The sequence below is a fragment of the Dromaius novaehollandiae genome, chromosome 4, assembly GCF_036370855.1.
Source record: "Dromaius novaehollandiae isolate bDroNov1 chromosome 4, bDroNov1.hap1, whole genome shotgun sequence".
Classification (NCBI taxonomy): Eukaryota; Metazoa; Chordata; class Aves; order Casuariiformes; family Dromaiidae; genus Dromaius; species Dromaius novaehollandiae.
The window spans coordinates 16,080,168-16,099,001 of NC_088101.1; the positions used below are offsets into that span (position 1 = coordinate 16,080,168).

Below are 18,834 nucleotides of genomic sequence, written 5' to 3' on the forward strand. Positions count from 1 at the left end.
TGCACATAAATCTTCACATAAACACACCAACTGACATGTTTATAGACTCTGGTGGATTAAATACTGTGCACTTGGTAATCTGTCTTAACTGACTTTACCTCCTGAATGTTAACCCTGCTGCCTTCTGTATGACAGTGTTGTATGTTATGTTATCCAGAACTCTAATAAAATAACAAAATTGGTCTTCAGTTAGAAGGATAACATAAGTCATCCAGAATCGCTACCAAATTTAATTTTATTTTGAAGAGACAAACCTTCAGAATCGCTACCAAATTTAATTTTATTTTGAAGAGAGAAACCTTCAGAAGGATCTGTTATATTTTTTGGCATGTAATTTCACACTGTGTGTGCCTATCAGGTAGTGAATGCCAGTCTTCCATTAGGGGAGATTTAGTCTTACTTTGAGCGCTGGTTATGTGTGAGGAATCATTCCTGCAGCTTGGATTTGTCTGAAGTGCTTTTGTTATTTAGAGTGGCTGTTCAAAGGTAAGCAATGTTAGATTTGATTTTTCTGTTTCTATGCTTAGAATTCACATTAAACCTAAATAGTTTTTTTTTTTCCCCCTTAAATGTAGCAGGGCAGATCAGAATCTGCAAAAGAATGGGAGAGGAAAGAGATGCTTGTAAAGAAGCTGCAAAACAATTTTCCTGGATTGGATAAGGAGGTGAGCTCTCATGTCTCCAACTTATAGTTGTCCTAAGGACCATTTCGTTAGGACTATACCAGCAGCACATTCGGGAAGAACTCAGGGTAGGTAGGTCTCCACTGTTAGTGCTCTGGGAATGCAGTTTGCCTTGAGCTGAAAGCAGCTGGGTGCCACTGAGGCTATATAGAACTTCTTGTTCTCGTTTTTGGTCCTGTGGCAAGCCTGGCATAGTCAGATTTGATGAACTATTATAAAAATGCGTGGGGAAAAATATTCACGTGTAGTCAGTCATTTTATCCGGGGAGATTCCAAAAGCATCATTTTCTCTCCTAATAAATTTGCTCGTATTGTTAATCCCCCACCCACACACACCCTGCCCCCAGCATGATTAGAGGTTAGTGTGTTTCTTAGTTGGTTTAGCAGCTGAAGATGCTCAGCACCTGGTCAGGGCCTTTTAATACTGTACCTTAAACTATTGGAAGCAAAGCTTGTTTATGTCTGTTCTTACCCTTTTGAAAGATGGAATGCAGGTCTGCCTAAACTGCATGTAAGGATAAACCAAAGTTTTCTCTTTCTGATTTCTTTTCTTCTGAAACATCTGACTTTATGAAATTTCTACTTATCGTACCAGAAAACAAAACTTCTTCTTTTTTTTTTTTTTTTTTTTTTGTTAGGACCTGAGAGGTGTACTTCAGGAACATAACTGGGTCTTTTATGAAGCTCTGGAGGCCCTGAGAGTATTTGCAGAAGACCATGAGGGTAAAGACAGATTTATAGTCCGTTTTATCCCAAGATAAAGCAGACTTCCAGTATAAAGTTTTGCTGATGTCCAGCGATGACAGTCCTGACAGTACTATGCCTATAAACCTGTAGCGATATTTGAAAATAGTCATTAGGCGAAGGCAGAAGAAGGAAACCAGGTTTTTCTTCATTTTCAGTGTCTTGATTTCTCTTTTTGCTGTGCTAAAGATAGATTAACATAACAAGTTGCGATTACCTGCGAGTATATGACAAGATATATTCCGAAACGTGCTGAAGTTGGGAGACCTACTCCCCTCCCGATTGGTTAAAAATAAGGGGTCATTTTCCGAACTTGAGTAACTTGTAAATCGGTAATTTAAAATAACTTTGTAGGTGATGTGACAGAAGCTATTTTACTCTTGAAACATCTTCTAGGATAGAGAAGTATTAACAATGGGCCTTCAATACTGCAACCAGTATATAGATACCAGTAAATTGAATGTGATAGGGAATGAGAACTGTGATTCCGTGTAAAGCTGCAAGTTGTAAGTGAAACAGTATTTAGCGAGTAGCTTGCTGCTTAGCGTGGTACGCACCTGACAGCCGTATATATGGTTTGCTGTATCAAGTGTCCTTGGGTTGGGATCGTATTCGTAGTTTTATTCTTTTCACGTAGAGGTACCTACCAGCATACAAGTGATGCGTAAAGTTCCTTCCTTACCCCCGCTCCTCCTGAGTGTTGGGAACACAGATTTGGGGTTACAATCCGTCGACAGCAAACCGGGACCGGGAGGAAGAGAGAGCATTGCAAGGGAGATCCAAAGAAGAAAAAACCCCATACAAGTGGCTTTTCATAATGACTTGTCCACGTTCTGTTAGGCAATAGCTATATTACTTTAAAGCATTAGGGTTGTAAATATGTGTGTGCTTACTCAGCTGGAAGTACCTAGTTCCTCCAGTTACTTAACAGGTGCATGCTTTTGTTGTCCCGCCCTTAATGCTGTACTGAGATGCAATAACATGGTAAGAAAGGTTTATATTTTGGGATATAGGGGAGACCAGTATCACAGTCAAACCACACATGAGAATTCTTGAACTCTCAAAGCTGCTCTACCCTGAAGTTCCTGCAGTTCACGTGTGTTGCATAGAGTTGGACTTCTGTATTTTGAGACAGTTAAAGCATTCTGCTTTTTGAGCAGCATGCAAACTAGTGTTGTTTGGCTTACAGTCACTGTTTTCATGCTTTAAACAGACTTGCCCGGTGTTTGTTCCTCTTTTTGTCTCAGTAGCACCTACCGTTGAGGACTTGTGCTGCAAATACCAAGTTAGACAAATGTAATGGAGAAAATGCCAAGACGTTGCTTATAGCGTTTTACAGTGAAGAAACAATGTTGCGCGTTAGATACTGAAATTGTTTTTTGTCTGTGTCTGCTTTTATTTTGAAGGACAAGTGAGTTCTACTTTGTCCTTAAGGAGTATGCGTTGATCTTGTTACTTTTTCTATGTTACACGCGTAGATACGGAACATCCTTCCAAAAGTGAAGTTTCTAGTTGGAACCAAGTCTCCGAAGACAGCGGAAGTGAGGAGAATGAAGTGAAGCTGGAAGAGAAATCTTCTGTGAAAGAGCAGAATGGCTCTGGGAAAAAGGATAAAGGCAAAAAAAGCGTTTGGCACATTAAAAGAGAAATGGAGGATTCAGAGGATGACTCGGAGGACGACTCAGCTTTGGAAGGTGGCAGCTCCCTTGATGAGGACTACAGCAGCGGTGATGAGGTGATGGAGGATGGTTGCAAAGCTAAAATCCTTAGCTTCCTGCAAGATGCTTCCCCGAGCGAACTCGCTTTGATTCCCCAGTGTTCTCAGAAAAAGGCTCAGAAGATAATAGCGCTCCGGCCCTTTAACAGTTGGGAATCACTGGTAAGCCTGCATTCTTGTTTTAATATCCCCAGTATGCATAGAGTCAAGGTGTCTTCAGTCTAGAGAGGCATAGATGGGTGGCCTTAGCCTGATTAGGCTAAAATGCTATGTTCATTGTAAGCCAATAGCATTTCAAATAGTGTCATATGACCTAATTTTGAATGAATTAAGGGGTGATTTTCCTGAAAAACTCAAGCTGATTGGCTGACATTACTGTCACTCACTCTTTAGCCTAGAAACTTGGTTCATTTCACTGCAGAAGAAGAAATTAGAGCTTTCATTTAGGAAGGGGTTGTTTGCTAGCCTGTTGTGATCTGCTTTAACTGAAAAACCATGCAGAAGACAAGAATGTGGCAGAACTTTTACTACAGCTACTTTAAGAGCAGCAGCAGCTTCCGGGGTAGCTCCATGATTGAAGATGCCAGCTTGGATATTTTCAGTTTCTCCATAGAAGAAAGAGTTGTTGCCTGTGTTTTTTTTTTTTATATATATACACTGCAACTTAGTCTCTAGCATGGTTTTGCTAGCTAAGCAATGCAGCCATTTCATAGTGGAGCAAGCTGCTGTGTTTTAATAATAAAAGGTAATGCATCAGAAGGCTATAAACCACAATCCACAACAGAGGGGGAAAAACAGTAACTACTGGTAAGTAGACTATGTACTGTCCCTGGGATGTTGCTTTCAGATGTTTCACATGGTGTGTTTTGTTTCCTTCACATTTCATGTGTTTCAGCTAACTGAGAGACATCGGACCTGATATGAACAACCTTCTGATAAGAAGCTTGAAGTACATAACTAAAGATTTTCTTGGTTTAAGTTGTTACTGCTTTGGGTTTTAAAACAATAACTGTGCGTAGGCCCTTTCTAAGAGTAATTGGTGGGGGTTTTTTTATTAGTAAGTGTTCTGAAACGACCCCCACTGAAGTATACAAGATGTGCTTGTATTTTTCTCAGGACAAAATAAATGTGTTTTTTACATGTGTTTAAAATCATAACACTTCACAATTTGTTGTTTAGAGGGCTTTACCACATAACAGTAAGAGATATTAGACAGACTTTTAAGAAAACCAAATGATCTTTGTATGCTGTATTGCAAGGGATGGGGGGGAGATGAGGAAGATCCTTGGGGAGGAGAAGGGGGAAAAAAAAAAGTACAGATATGCTGCAAAAGAAATCCGTTTTGCCCCAAGCCTTTGGCTTCTCATAGAACATCTGCCATAAAGTAATCCCTTTCTAAACTTGTTGGATTTTGCCTGAGCTTAATTCTTTGCAGAAATATTTGCTACAGGGCTGTTCTTCTCCTTTTTTCTGTGTAAAATATTTAACAGAAAATAAGTTGCATGGGCCTGTTTGCATTCAAAATCTTTGAAAGATTGCTGTTGTCAGCAACTGCGTGTTTACATAGTACTGTGAATACTTGCCCACAGTAGCAGTAGTTTGGAGTATAATTTAGCAGATGTTTAATATTAGTGTGGATTTAATTATTTTTAAAAGATCCAGTAAGTCAGTGACCCCGAATTTTTCCTACTGATTATAAGTTAAAGTGATAGAACAATGTAGAGAATTGATTCTTTTAATTAAAGATATTGGCTTAGTTTTAAAGTACACTTTTACTCTAGTTGTTTCTTTTGTAACATAATATAAAGCTGTTACTGCTTGTCCATTAGCAGAAGAATTGAGGAAGATCTTGGGGCTTTCAGACTGCCATTAAGACTGACTACATCAATTTTAAGGTTCATGGAAACTAGGAAGAGCTTCATAAATTCACAATCTCAGAATCAGAGATTTTTTTAAAATATATGTTAAGAATGGGTGATAGGGAAGCCTACTTCATTGTAAATTGAATGGCTTATTCTAGGAAAATTTAAAGTGCCCTTTTTCTGGGCAACTTTTTAATAAGTTGGACTCAGACTTTTTCTTCAGGTGACTTGAAGCAAAATTCAAATTTTTGAAGTTATTAATACATGAATTTTTTTGAGCATTCTTTAGAACAGATGTTTAAGGCAGATATTTAACTTGATCTAGTGACACTTCAAATGCACAGAAGATGGTTAATGCGCAAGGTTCTCATCTGAGTTGGAGAAAGCTGAAAATGTCCTTGCTCATTAGTACAAATTATTTTGGCAATTTATAAATGCCTCTGCTGTAGGTCAGCTATATTTTCGAGGAGACTGATTCTTACCTAGCTGTAATTTTTAGCGTTAGACATGACTGGGAGTACTTCCTATCAAATATGAGCTTGCGTAATTATTTCTTGGGAGTTGCCTTGAGGCTTTAGGGTATGTTCCTGTTGTTCACAGAACTGATGCTCCTTCATGGTGAAGTACTTGGGACCTTTTGTGGGGGAATATATTGTGAAATACGAGCAACAAAATTATTGGCTAGCAAAGTACATTAGGTGTATGCTCTAATAAAGAGTGTATTTCTGAGTCACTTGGTACTCATTGTATTCACAACTTAAAATGACATGTTTTCTGACCATAGAAAATCTGCAAGGTTGGCCTGACGTATATGCCATGTAGAGTCACTGTGTGACGAAGACAATGTGGCTGGGAGAGCAGAAAAGACAAAATAAGCGGCCTAAAATAGGAGAAGGGATTCGGCAGTGGTGATGTCAGGGGAGAAGTCTGTGAGGAGCAGCACGCTCACGCGGGGTGTTTGGGGCTACGACGCGAGGAGAGCCGACCGCCACGGGGTGGACGGAGCGGAGGGTGGCCGCAGCAGCTCCTGGAGGCTGCTGGCGAAGGGAGGGATGGGGAAGCGGTGAAAACGTGGGTGACTGCAGAGGGCGAAACTGGGACTCGGGACAGAGGAGGAGAAGAGGAAAAGGAAGGTTCATCTTCCGAAGCCTTAACCTTATTTAACATGTTAGGTAACTTTTGTGTAACAGACCAGTAGTCAGCAATCTTTTTCTTTTTCTTTTTCTTTTTCTTTTTCTTTTTCTTTTTCTTTTTCTTTTTCTTTTTCTTTTTCTTTTTCTTTTTCTTTTTCTTTTTCTTTTTCTTTTTCTTTTTCTTTTTCTTTTTCTTTTTCTTTTTCTTTTTCTTTTTCTTTTTCTTTTTCTTTTTCTTTTTCTTTTTCTTTTTCTTTTTCTTTTTCTTTTTCTTTTTCTTTTTCTTTTTCTTTTTCTTTTTCTTTTTCTTTTTCTTTTTCTTTTTCTTTTTCTTTTTCTTTTTCTTTTTCTTTTTCTTTTTCTTTTTCTTTTTCTTTTTCTTTTTCTTTTTCTTTTTCTTTTTCTCCCTGTTCAATGCATTGGCCTATTCTGTACTTACACTGTGCTGTCCATGTCCTTGGGATAAAAAATGAGCCCTGGCATTAATAAAGTGCAGGTTGTTACAGAGTTGTCCCTGCCCTGTAGATGGCTTCCTACTTGAGTTTTTCCCACCTTCCTCTCCCGTTCCCCCAGGGAGATGGTCGTGGTGCCCCAGCAGCACGTGTCACCCGCCGGTAGCTGCGTGCGTGCCGGCTGGTGGGGGCTGCTGTCGCACTGCGTGCCCAAAGGCTTCCTGCTGCAGAACTGCTTTCGTTGGGGGAGGCATCTTTTTGCACCCGCCAGCTTTCCTCCAGCCCCTCACTGCCCCCAGCAACTTGTTGGCAATTAATTATATTTAAACTCCTCTCCGTCTTCCAAGCTGTCAAAATTGGATAGTTTGGGAACAGCAAATCTAAGCTTTGTTTTCTCAGAAAAACAGGTTGCAGATGTGATTACATAACCAAAATAGCTCAATGTGTGCTTACAAGAAAAAGATTAAAGACTGGCCAAAAATGCCAGAAGGAGCACTGCTGAGCTTTTGAATTCTGGGGGAAAGCTCATGTTCTCCCTGGCTGTGTGTGTGTGTCTGTGTGATAGGGAATTTTATGCTGCTTTGTGTAATGCAAAGGTGTTAATTGGAAGGAGTGTAACACTATTTAATTCCTTATTTTAAAGTGTTATAAGTGTAACTGCTCGAGTTTTTTTTAGCATAAGACTGTGTTTGTCTGAGATTTTGCTATATCGTCTTGTTACTCTCCTTCACAGTGTTATCTCTATTACAGAATGAGCTCTCTCTTTCAATACTTCAGACCTCGTGTGAGTCACACTGTCTATAATTTTTTAAAATTGAAAAATTCTCAAGGAGTTCGTGCAAGTTAAACTGAGGACATAAAGTATCATGTAGAGACTTCGACGTAGCACATGTTCAGTTTGTCAGTTTTAGGCGAATGGGAGAACAGACATGTAAAAGATGGACTTGCTTTTCCACCACGCTCTTATAGAGCCAGTGGTATAAGCTAAGAGGAATACAACTGGAGAGGGAGGGAGCTTCAGCTCAAGTACATTCTTGTGTTTTGTTTGGCTGTGTATGTATAAATTCCTACAAAAAACAAACAAAACCAACCCCAAAAGTCTTACCCCAAAACAAAGTGAATGGAAGCAGCAAAAGCATTGGGTTAGGAATAGAAGCTGGTTAAAATGGAATTTGGGCTTGTTTACTGAGGTTGAGGCTGTTCTTCACCTTGAGACAATAAAGTGAAATCCTAAACTCCTTTCAAGTATTGTGAAGTGGAAGTGAGCAGGCTGTGCTGGGGTTATTCAGCGGTGGGCACTGCCCTAAGAGGAGACTCCAGGGGACGTTTCTCCAAGGGCCGAGGAAGCCTCTGGTGCGCAGTCGATTGGTTGTCCGAGGGGTCAGAGACATGATGGTCTCAAACTTTTGCTTGTAGTTTAGAAAATGCATGAATAATCCCTACCTGGGGTAGTCGGTAGTAGACCCTAGTAACCAAGGGCCACCTGAGGATCTGCTTTGTATTCTGTGTGACATAGTAGCATCTTGTTTTCTCCGCTGGTAAAACAATGGCTGAAACTTCTCTTGTTGTAACTCGGAGAAGAATGCTAACGAGCTGACATGAAATAATACGGGGTTTTAATAACAGATGGCTTCATTCTCCATGCCTTTATTTATAGATTATAGGACTTCTGTTCATGCCAGCCGAAGCTTTAGGCATTCAAACAGATGTCAAAATTGTTAATCTCTCACTAAAAATCATGTTCTTGACGACTCGTTTTATTAAAAGGTGTCTGCTTAGAAAACTTGTTTGCAAGTATTGACATGTGTGCCTTAGCCTGATTTAACTTAGGAGCGTTGGTAAACTTTCCAGGTTTTGTGTAAAGCAAACAAAAACCCACCCCCCCTCGAAACCTGAGAACTGTAAGGGTGCAGACTGTCAGCAGAGGGCATCCCTCCTGTTGGCATTTTCGGAGGCAGAGCACAGCCTCCTGGTACAGCTCGGACAAACACAGCCTCTGCTCCTACTCTGCCAGATGGTGTCGTAATATGTGATAGTTGCGTTGTATGCTCCTTGCTTTTTTAGGGAGTGAATCCTAGAATATATTCCTTCTAGTTAAGGCTTACATTAAACTTTAAGACACCTGGTTAAAATTCAGGAACATCTGAGTGGAAATTGCTTCCATTTTAACAAATAAATGGCAAATCCAAAGGTTCTGGTGTTTAGTTGCATTCTTACAATTTTTTTAATTCTTCTAGTGGAAAAAAGAAAGGTATCTGCCCTTTGTAGTGAAATAATTTTGTGCATAAAGATGCTATTATCGTGGGTAAGGCACCAGCTACTGTAATGATAAATTTATTAGAAGATTTTTGCCCTTTCTGCAGGTGGTCCTACAGGGAATCCAAGAGAAGTCAGTGGGCCTGAGTGGCGTGAGTTTGGGAGAAGGAATGGGAAAGTGGAGATTAGAAGCTCTTTGATGTTTGAGAAATTTTCAGGTGGAGAAGCCGAAGGCTAGAGTGAAAAGGGAAATAAGCAGCAGAGAAGAGAGACGATTGTTAGTCCCACTTATTAACTGAACAGCAAATTAGTCTTTATGAATTTCAGGTGACAACTTCTGGCTCGTTGTCTGCAAAACAAAGAATATCAATTTCTATAATGTAGCAGAGACATGAAATTTAGAGAAACAAATGTAAAATAACTCTTGTGGACTTGAGCAGGCAGGTGATGGAAGTGAGGCTTCAGGGTCAAAAACTAATAATGCTTTATAGTTTAAAAAGAGAGGGAAACACTTTGAAGGAAAGAAAATGTGTGTTTGCCTTAAAGGCAGTGACATAGTGTAACATGCTGGTCCGTGACTAGCACCTTGATTTCTCCCCTTTCTTGTCCGTTGTGAACACCAGGTTGTGCGAATGAGCCTCATGGGTAGGAATTCTTGCAGTCTAAAACAGATCAAGACCTTTTAGAAAAATCCTGTTCTAACAATTTAAGGTACGGAAGGGATTGTGACATGGAATCATTATCAAAAAAAAAAAAAAACATTGAGGGTGTGATAGGTGATCATTGCATCTTCTAGCAGTAGCAACTGAAGCAACCTCTGTTGCTCCTGTATCAAGACAACTTCTGGTAGTAAACTCGGAGTGCAAAGTGGCAGAGGAAGTTAGCCATGGTCAAGCTGGGAAAATGTGTTTTGAGTAGGATTAGCGGTCAAGGTGACAGCAGTTAAATCACTTAAAGACCTATACTCCATCTAGGTACAAAGAATACCTGCTTGCTGGCTGAGGAAGTGATATGTTGTTGAATATGAGCTGTCCACGTGGCACATCTATGTCCTTTTGGCTACAAACGCTGGTGTCTTTCCAGCTTTCTTAGCCAAGTGCACTTAAGGAGTTAAGGACTGACGTTAGATCAGTTTGTGTTTAAACTGGGATTCTGATACTCTGACTTGTTGCACAAAGCACTTTGGTTTTCACTACTTGTTGCAGGTACAAGGAAGTGCTGAGATGTTTTTGCTCTTTTTGCTCTTTTGCAATTTTTAATAGAATTAGGAAAAACTTACTGAAAGCAGAAGGAACAAAACAGAAGTTCATTATCAATGGCAGTATGATTTTTATAAAGGTTTGTGAATGGAAAGATGACTGGCACGATGCCAAGACTTGCCAGCCAGTAGTAATTGTTCTGCTGCTTCCCTGTCCAGTATCAGTGTTCATAGCATTTGATTTTTGTTTTTTTTAAATTACTTTGCAGTTTACGAAAATGACTAAAACTACTGGCTTATCAGAAGACGTAGTATGGAACTGCAAGATACTGCTGAAAGAAAGGGATGTGGTTCTAAAACTCATGAATAAATGTGAAGACATTTCAAATAAACTGACAAAACAAGTAACCAGCATCACTGAAGATGGAGGATATGGATGGAACATAGAGCAACCCTCCATTTTGAATCAGAGGTATCTTAGTGCTTTTTGGTGTTTAAAAAAGTGTCAGGTAAGGAGGTGTGCTTGAGGACCAGGATTTTAATAACTTGTCACCTTTGAAAGCAGAGCTTTAAGAGTTCAATACTAAACAGCTCTCTGATTTTAGGCGGCGATGCGCGTGCAGTGCTTGAGGGAATTCAACAAATTTTCAACTATATTAGGAAAGTTGGGTGAGGATCGTAACACAGAGGGTGCTCTGGAGTGCTTGATGCTCAAAAGCTTGAGCTTTTACTTGCTGTAGTTTTTGGTGAACGTAGAAGTCATCCTTGAGGGATGAGGTCATATGTACTATTTTAAACAAAAGACCGAACAAAGCTGCTCTTGTAAGGAAGGACCTTTTGCTTCAAAGATGCCAAACTGCAGTGAATCTGAACAAACTTTTAAAAGTTGTCAGCTGGACTGAAGACCTCATTCAGAAACTTCAGATGTACAAAATGATCTGGAATTCTGCATCCAGTGGGAGGAACATTTGTGGGAGGGTTGTGGGGGAATGTATTGGAGGTAGGGATTTGTTTCAGATGAGTAATTGGTGGTAGTATCCAAAAGGATATTGGGGATAAGCATAGAGCATAGGAGGAATAAAAATGAGCACTGGTCAGGGGAGGAAAAAAAAGCCAGAAATATGGAGGAAAAAGTGGAAATGGCCAGAAGAGCAGCTGAGTTAGGCTTGTGTGATTATTAGTGGTAAACAGCAAAAGGATGTTCAGCTGTGTCATAATAGAAACAAAGAGGAAAAGGGACCTATTTGGAGGGAGCTTATCGGGGGGTGGTGGTGGTCATTCTTTGGCAAAAATGCTGAGGTAGGTGAGTTACTGTTAAGAGTGTTTTGAGGATTGTGTGTATTTGGTTTTTTGTTTGGTGCCAGTGCAACTAGTATATAACAGAACAAACTTTGTAATGCAGCTGCTAAATGTTGCTTATTTTTTTTTATGTATTTTAAAAATTACTTGTTATGTGTAACTGTCTTTGGATCACTGATTTAAAACTTAAAAGAAGAATTTATTCTAGTGTTTGTTTTTGGTCATTTAAGATATACGTGAGGATTGAAGTAAGCTACTTAAGAAGTTCAGAAGTGCTCTTAGGTATTCAGTTGACTGATTAAATATATGTTGAGGTGGTCTTCAGTTCACTAGGTGGTCTGGAGTGGATTAAAATATAGAAAATGTTAAACTTGCCGTTCAGCGATAAAGATAAGTATACAGTTATGTTTCATGGAGAAACAAGCCAAAGATGGTAACATGTTAAACTGCTTATTTTCTGACAGTTTGGAACTGAAGCCGTATCAGAAGGTTGGGTTGAACTGGTTAGCACTTCTGTATAAACATGGGTTGAATGGTATTTTGGCTGATGAAATGGTGAGTATAAAACTGCTTTTGGGGGGAGGGGGGCAGCAGAGCTTTTTGGTGGGGGTTGTCTTCAGAATCATTAAAAGTATTGCAAATGACTGTGTTATAACCTGCTTGGGATTTGTAATAAGTGAATGAATTTGTAATTTGTTTTGGCTGATACAATTTAAATTACAAACAGTTTCTCCAGATGTTTCGGTGACTGCTCAAATTAGTAGCTGCTGAACTCTCTTTTTTTGATTTGAAAATAAAACATAGCATTAAATATTCCTAGGACTAGCCATTTATTGTATGTTAGATGTAAAATGAGGTTTTGTGAAACTTAAGGTTCATCCAGTACTGTTCTTTTGGTTTTTCAAACTTCAGCATCTACTTTGCTACAAGCCTAAGATTCATGGTCAGTGATAATTGCAAGTCAGATGGTGTCTTTTAATGTGACGGAATCCATTTGTACATATCCGTGAACCGTTCATTTTTGTATCCATTTTGCCATAGATTGGGTTGCTTTACTAACCCTTAGTGTTTCTCAGCTTCCACCTTTCTCTTGTTTGTAAGAAATGCCTCATGTTTGGGGTTGGGGTTTTTTTGGTTTTTTTTTTTTGTTTTTTTTTTTTTTTTTTTTTTTTTTGGTGCTAGCTAAGATAAAATTCTAAATCCATGATACAAAAGACAAGAAAATGAGTTTTGGGGGAGAGGTAGGCGTATTGCAAACGGATATGATTTCCATATTAAATTCCAATTCAGAAATAGCCAAAATATCCTTTGCACAATTGGCTCAAATGGAAAGAACAGTTTTCAAATAAGCATTTGTCTGCATCACAGTTTCAGGAAGGTGAGTTTTGAAGAAGGTGAGAGGAAGGAACTTAAACTAAAATGGGAAATTTCATAAATGAAATAGATTAATCCTTGATGCTGTGATGCAGAGCTGAAGAGATAATTAAGAATTTGACTACAGTTATGCTTAAGAAACTGACTTCTGTAAAACAATATTGTTATGCTTTAATTGAGCAGAACAATTTTTGTATGCAGATCTGTAAACATGTAGTTAACATTGACTACGTTGTAATCGGCTCATGAGTACAAAGCACTACTATGATCTAGAGACAATTAATTCTGTTTAAATGGATTTGTTTTCTCCTAGGGCTTAGGAAAAACAATTCAAGCTATTGCATTTCTGGCATATCTCTACCAAGAGGGCAATAAAGGTCCCCACTTGCTAGTTGTGCCAGCTTCGACGTTGGGTAAGTTACGAGCTTTGCAATTATTTGGTTTAAAAAAAAAAAAATCATGGACAGATTGTCAAAAGAAGAAAAGTTTTTTGTGAAAGAAAATTTCATTTTCTTATGGTGTATTCAGTTGCTTAGATTTGAATTGTAATGCAAACCATAGAGGAGGCATGCTTGTTCTGAATTAGTTAGACTTAACATTTTTTTTATATAATATGCTGTGTATGTGTCACGAAAAAAAGATGCTTGTTATAATCTGAATTTGTTTAGCAAAGTAGGCTTTTACTTACTGAATATTGGCTGTAATTCCCGCTTTTCAGGCTGTGCTTAGGGATAGGTTTTATTGCATTTAAAATGCTTAATCCTCCTCCCCCCCTGCCCTTTGCTGCACAGAATCTCTTTCAAAATGGACCAATATGCTGAAATGATGAGGCTGATGGTGTTTTTGTTATTTAAAGACCTCAGTCTGAAGCAGGAAGAATATCGTGGAGTAAAATTTATGTCGTCAAAGCTGATGAGGAGTTTTGGTAGAAACTGGTGTTCTCTAGAGTTAAGCTGGTTTTTGTTGAATGATTATAACAAAGAGCAAATAGAAAATTTAATTTAAAAGAAAATATTCTTCTTAATTTCAAGTACCTATCTGGGCTTCAGAAGTGTCTTCTAACAAGTCAGAAAAGCTTGATTGTTCAGCATGTGTTTTAAATTGGCATTTTCAGTGTGCCTCTAGAAGCCACTAGAATCTTCTTTCAAGTAACTTCTAAAAATGCTTTTTGTTTACACCTGAGGCATATAATGATGGAGTGGGGGGAGGGGAGAAGTTAGTTGTAGAGGCTCATGAACTGTAGCAGGCTGGCCCAAGACTTTATTATTCAGTACTGTCTAGCAGGTAAAGCTTGGAAATTGCAGGCTACCTGTGGCTTTTCTGAAGCTCTTCTGGAGGGGTTGCTTCATCCATGGCTGGGTCAGCCCTGGGCATAGGTCAAGTGCCAGTAACAGCAAACACCCTTCTGCCACGGTTTGCAGTCAGCTTTTGTGTTCATTGGAGACCAACCCTTGCACACCACGTACTGTCATGCGAATCTCACTTTGAGCTGGTAAAAATCATCAGTGGCTACTTTTGATGGCTGCCCACCTGCAATGGATCCAGTTAGGAAACTTCTTGTCCAGTTTCCAAAGGCTTTATAGCTCCCGATGAAACATTTCTAAATGAAAATGGTTAGAAATTAGCTGATTGCTTTTTGAGGAATTAAGGTCCAAGGAAGAAATTATGCTGAAAAGTTAAACGTTGTATTAAGCTCTTGTATTTTAGACCCAGTAAGATGGTTATCATAAGCCTTGCAGGTTCCATTTGAATAGAATTTTAAAGTGTAAGCTGGGAAGTAGTAACACTTCTTAAGTCACTTAAGAAGGATTTAAGTTATTTATTTTGAATTGCCAAACTGAACTTTTGAAGCCTTCTGATGGCTACATCTTTGGAATCTAATGGTTCCTGCTCTGTCAGTTATTCATTCTTTTATTTCCCTAAGTGTTACAATGTTTTAAGAGTTTAGAAAGATGTTTCTTAACCTTCAGGAGGGTTTTAAGGCGTTTGGATTTTAAATCAGATTTTTGGTTTAATGCTGAAGAAGGTTGGAATCTGTTACTGTGTTTGAAGTTATGTAAGACATAATAAATAAAGTATAGCCGATTGAGGTGGTTTTTTTATGTGTTTTTTGTAGATAACTGGATAAGAGAAGTTCATCTGTGGTGTCCTGAACTGAATGTCCATTTTTATTATGGTGAGGAATGAAATCTAGAAGTGAATACAGTAATACAGTTGGCTGCTTGTTCATCCTAAAAAAGTTAATTGCTCATGGAGCAGTGTTTTAAGATAATTGCTTAAATACAGATACCTAATGCCAAATATTTTCTATACTTTTGTGTAATCTCTTTAATTTTTTGTTTATTAATAATTTGTACTGTTTTTGTTTTGTGCTTTCATAGGATCCCAAGAAGATCGGAAGCATCTCGAGGTGGACATTAATAATAAAGTTGTAGATTTCAATGTGATTTTAACCACGTAAGTACAGCAATTAAAATAGCAAGTGAAATTTAGTTAACTTCTACTGACCTCCAGTGGTGATATAAAACTTGATAGTCCTGTAATGCTTGGTTTTCACCAAAGAGCATGAGGTTTGTTTCTATTCTTCTTGTCTTGTTTGACAAGAGTCAAAACCTGTGGAATTATTCTTTGGAGTATAATTTCAGTGATGCAGGTGTAAAGCATTCTGACCTGTCCCTTTTGCCTCTTGAAATTCAGAAGACGAATAACTAACAAACAGTGTTTAGAATTTGGTGGAATGGGAAGGGGACTTACTTTGTCTTCAAGTAACGATAATAAGATTCTTTTGTTAATGCTGTAGCATTAACACTATACTGTGCTGTACATTCTTTGTAGTAGGTTTGTACAGGTTTGTGGAAAGGACTGTGGAGAGCATTGGCTCATTAAGTGAACTGTAATTACTTGCAAGCAATAAACTGTTTAGACTGTTTACTTCTAAGTAGTGTTACTTACGGCACCTACAGTTTCTTTAGGTAGCTCTCACAATCACGGTGACGGCAGTATGTTTGTGTTAAACTTGGTTTTAATGTCTTTTCTGATATATTCCTCTGACAGGTATAACTGTGCAATTAGCAGTGCCTCTGACAGAAGTCTGTTTCGCAGGCTGAAACTTAACTATGCAATTTTTGATGAAGGTCATATGCTAAAGAATATGAGCTCTGTACGCTACCAGCACCTCATGAGGATTAATGTAAGAGGATTGGTTATTGGGGTCTGGGGGTTAGGGAGGGAGGTCTGGAAAGTGGGGGGGCTCCTATCTTGTCTTTTTGTAGTTACGGGCTGGGGGGAAAAAGCAATACTAATTGTAAAGTTCCTGTATGTGTGGGGTTCCTGAAATTACAGAATGTGAGTGGATATAAGTTATTGTGGTTTCAGGAATGGATCCTCCTTTGGGAACTGTTCTGAGGAGATAAGTTTGCAAAGAAACGTAATTAACTTCTTATAGCATTGTTACAACAGTAGTTATGGTTCATTTTTAGTAGTAAGCAGTTTTCAAGTGTTATCCTGCAATTAAAACTGCTGTTCAGAAAACTTGGTTGACTTGTGCTGAAACACTGTAGCATTTAAGGAGGTGTTCTGGCAGGACTTTTCAAGAAAGGGTAACTTTAAAATACATTTTTTTCTCGTAGCTTGCTCAGATATTTTACAATTTTAATGTTTTGTTTCTAGTGTTGGGCGAACTCAAGTACTGGAGAACCAATCCATAAGTAGTAGTTTCAGCAGACAAATCTCATTGCTTGTCCAGAGTAATCTGTTAAGCTTAACTTGTTGTAAGCTTAACTTGTTGTACACAGGCATTAACTGCTAAGCAGTTGGCTAAAAATGCTTATGATGCATGTAAAACTTGGGCTAAATTAAAACCTTATTTTTTGGACAAACAGAAATTGACGTGGGCAAATGGGCGTTTTAGACCTGAGGCAGTAGCATTTTGAAAAAGGGAAAATTTGAGTCAAGATCTTCCTCTAATTATTTTGGTTTAGCATTGTAGTATTACTACAGTAATAATATATTTACTGCTTAAATTATTACAACTTATTTTCCAAGACTATATTTTCATTAAAAGCCCTTTTTAAGAAGCTGATCTTTTGGCCATTAAAACGTGGCTTGTACTTGTGATTCAAAACTTGAGCATAAGGTACTGTATGACATTACGAAAGATGTGACATGGGAGCAACAACTGGCACTAATTAAAAAAAAAAAAAAAAAAAGAAAAGAAAACAAACACCAAAACACAGGAAAAACCCCACTACCCTGATACAGCCAGGGACAATTTTCTTACATATGGGTTAGGCTCTATTCTTAAACCAATACGTGCTCCGTTCCCCGTAGATCCCTGAACCATTTTGTTGGCTTCACCAGCAAATTATTCCAATAGATTTAAGTATATTTTAACTTTAAAAAGTTAAAAATTTGATTATCAAAAGTAAACCAAGGCAGGTTTCTCAGTTCTCCATAAGGTGTGTTGTTCCCCCCCCAGTACTCATTTTTAACCCTTTTAACTAGTGTTTCTCACTGCTATTTTCCACTCTGGACAAATAGGCAAAGAATCGCTTACTGCTAACAGGAACTCCAGTTCAGAATAATCTGTTGGAATTGATGTCTCTCTTGAATTTTGTCATGCCGCATATGTTTAGTAGTAGCAAGAGTGAAATCCAAAAGATGTTTTCTTCAAAAACAGTAAGTATTGTATATTCTCTTCCTGATTTTTTTTTTCTTTTCTGTAACAGTCCTATTACTGTGTAACTTTCATTTTACTGGCATCTTATGGGAGCAGGTAATGTGACTATGAAAATCTAGAATATGAAACAATGAAATAATCCCTTTCAGGTAAAAATGTGTCATAATAGGATGTTTTGGAATACTAATATTAATATTCCAGAATACTAATGATACTATTAGATCTGTCCTGGCTCTTCTTTTTTTTTCCTTTTCTTTTCCCTTCAAGTTAGCATAGATAACATAGTATCATTACAGCTGGAAAATTGCACTTCCTAACTGAATTTTTGCAATATTTTCCTTAGAAGAGTGCTGAAGAACAAAGTATATATGAAAAGGAGAGGATTGCACATGCAAAGCAGATAATAAAGCCATTCATCTTGAGAAGAGTAAAAGATGAGGTAATATTTTCTCTAAAACAATGTTTCATAGTATCAATAAGCCTGATAATATGCAAGGCTCATAATAAATACAATGCCAAAATTCTTGAGGGATAGTTTGTCTGGGAAGATCAAGAGACCTGCGAGAGCTTGGTATCGTTGTACTGCTTTCTCCCTAGCTTGCATCCAGTGAATCCACTTCACTCCAAGCCTGCTGTTGCCTCCCCTCGACTATAAATCACACTTCAGCTACTTTTCATCATGCAGGAATTTGCAGGTGGATGGAGGAAGAATTTAGGACTGTGAGGAAGTGTAGATAGCCTTTCAGAGATGTGTTAGACATCTCAGACGTACTTTTAGGAAATCAACTGTTAGAATATAGCAGCATATAGAAACTTTAAAAGTTAGGAACTTTTTTTTTTTTTTTTTGATCAGTAGGTTTTTTGACTGTAACATGAAATAGTCTTAAAAAATAAGCTTACTTAAACCCGCATGATATGTTTGTGAAGTAGGAGAAAAGCAGAAATAAATCAGATTGTATTTAAAAACGTTTCCAGTAGTTCTCTGTTTTAAGTTTTCCCAAATACAGGTGATGTGATTTTAATCAGTCTAGCTTGTCTGGTACCTGTTAACTTTGTTTGTAAGTGTAATTCAGTCATTTTGATTTATCATTGCTTTCCTCTGTTCAGTTAAATCGAGCACCTAGCAGTTGACTTTTTTTTTTCTTTCTTCAGTTGATAGAATCAGCTTGCACAATGGATGAAGCGAAAGCTGCTGGTGTGAAGTTCGGTGGTGGAGGTATGTTTAAAACAAAACTTCAGAAACTAGCTTATTCAGCGAAGTAAACTTGGTTTGGGGTATTTAAAAAGCTAAAGCATACATTAGAAATTATACCGTTGTTTGTTTATTGTAAGAACACAGAACTGAAAGCACAGACTTTGCAAGGGGAGTGATGGGAAGAGGATGCACACCAAAATCCAAAAATAAAACAAAAAGGGGGGAATTTGTTCTCTGAAGCTT

General features: G+C 38.1%; 1 protein-coding gene across 10 annotated transcripts in view; it reads left to right on the forward strand.

The window, feature by feature from the left end:
- SMARCAD1 (SWI/SNF-related, matrix-associated actin-dependent regulator of chromatin, subfamily a, containing DEAD/H box 1) overlaps positions 1 to 18,834 on the forward strand; it is a 72,074-nt gene that overhangs the window by 24,580 nt on the left and 28,660 nt on the right. For 9 of the 10 annotated variants that reach the window (XM_064510478.1, XM_064510482.1, XM_064510480.1 and 6 more), the window contains 12 exons: positions 576 to 665; positions 1,322 to 1,406; positions 2,906 to 3,306; positions 10,315 to 10,517; positions 11,809 to 11,899; positions 13,032 to 13,131; positions 14,835 to 14,894; positions 15,100 to 15,175; positions 15,773 to 15,908; positions 17,258 to 17,395; positions 17,740 to 17,835; positions 18,549 to 18,612. In XM_064510478.1, coding sequence (XP_064366548.1) covers positions 576 to 665; positions 1,322 to 1,406; positions 2,906 to 3,306; positions 10,315 to 10,517; positions 11,809 to 11,899; positions 13,032 to 13,131; positions 14,835 to 14,894; positions 15,100 to 15,175; positions 15,773 to 15,908; positions 17,258 to 17,395; positions 17,740 to 17,835; positions 18,549 to 18,612 — 1,540 coding nt within the window. The remainder of the gene's footprint in view (positions 1 to 575; positions 666 to 1,321; positions 1,407 to 2,905; positions 3,307 to 10,314; positions 10,518 to 11,808; positions 11,900 to 13,031; positions 13,132 to 14,834; positions 14,895 to 15,099; positions 15,176 to 15,772; positions 15,909 to 17,257; positions 17,396 to 17,739; positions 17,836 to 18,548; positions 18,613 to 18,834) is intronic. The other variant, XM_064510481.1, reaches the window with a different exon arrangement.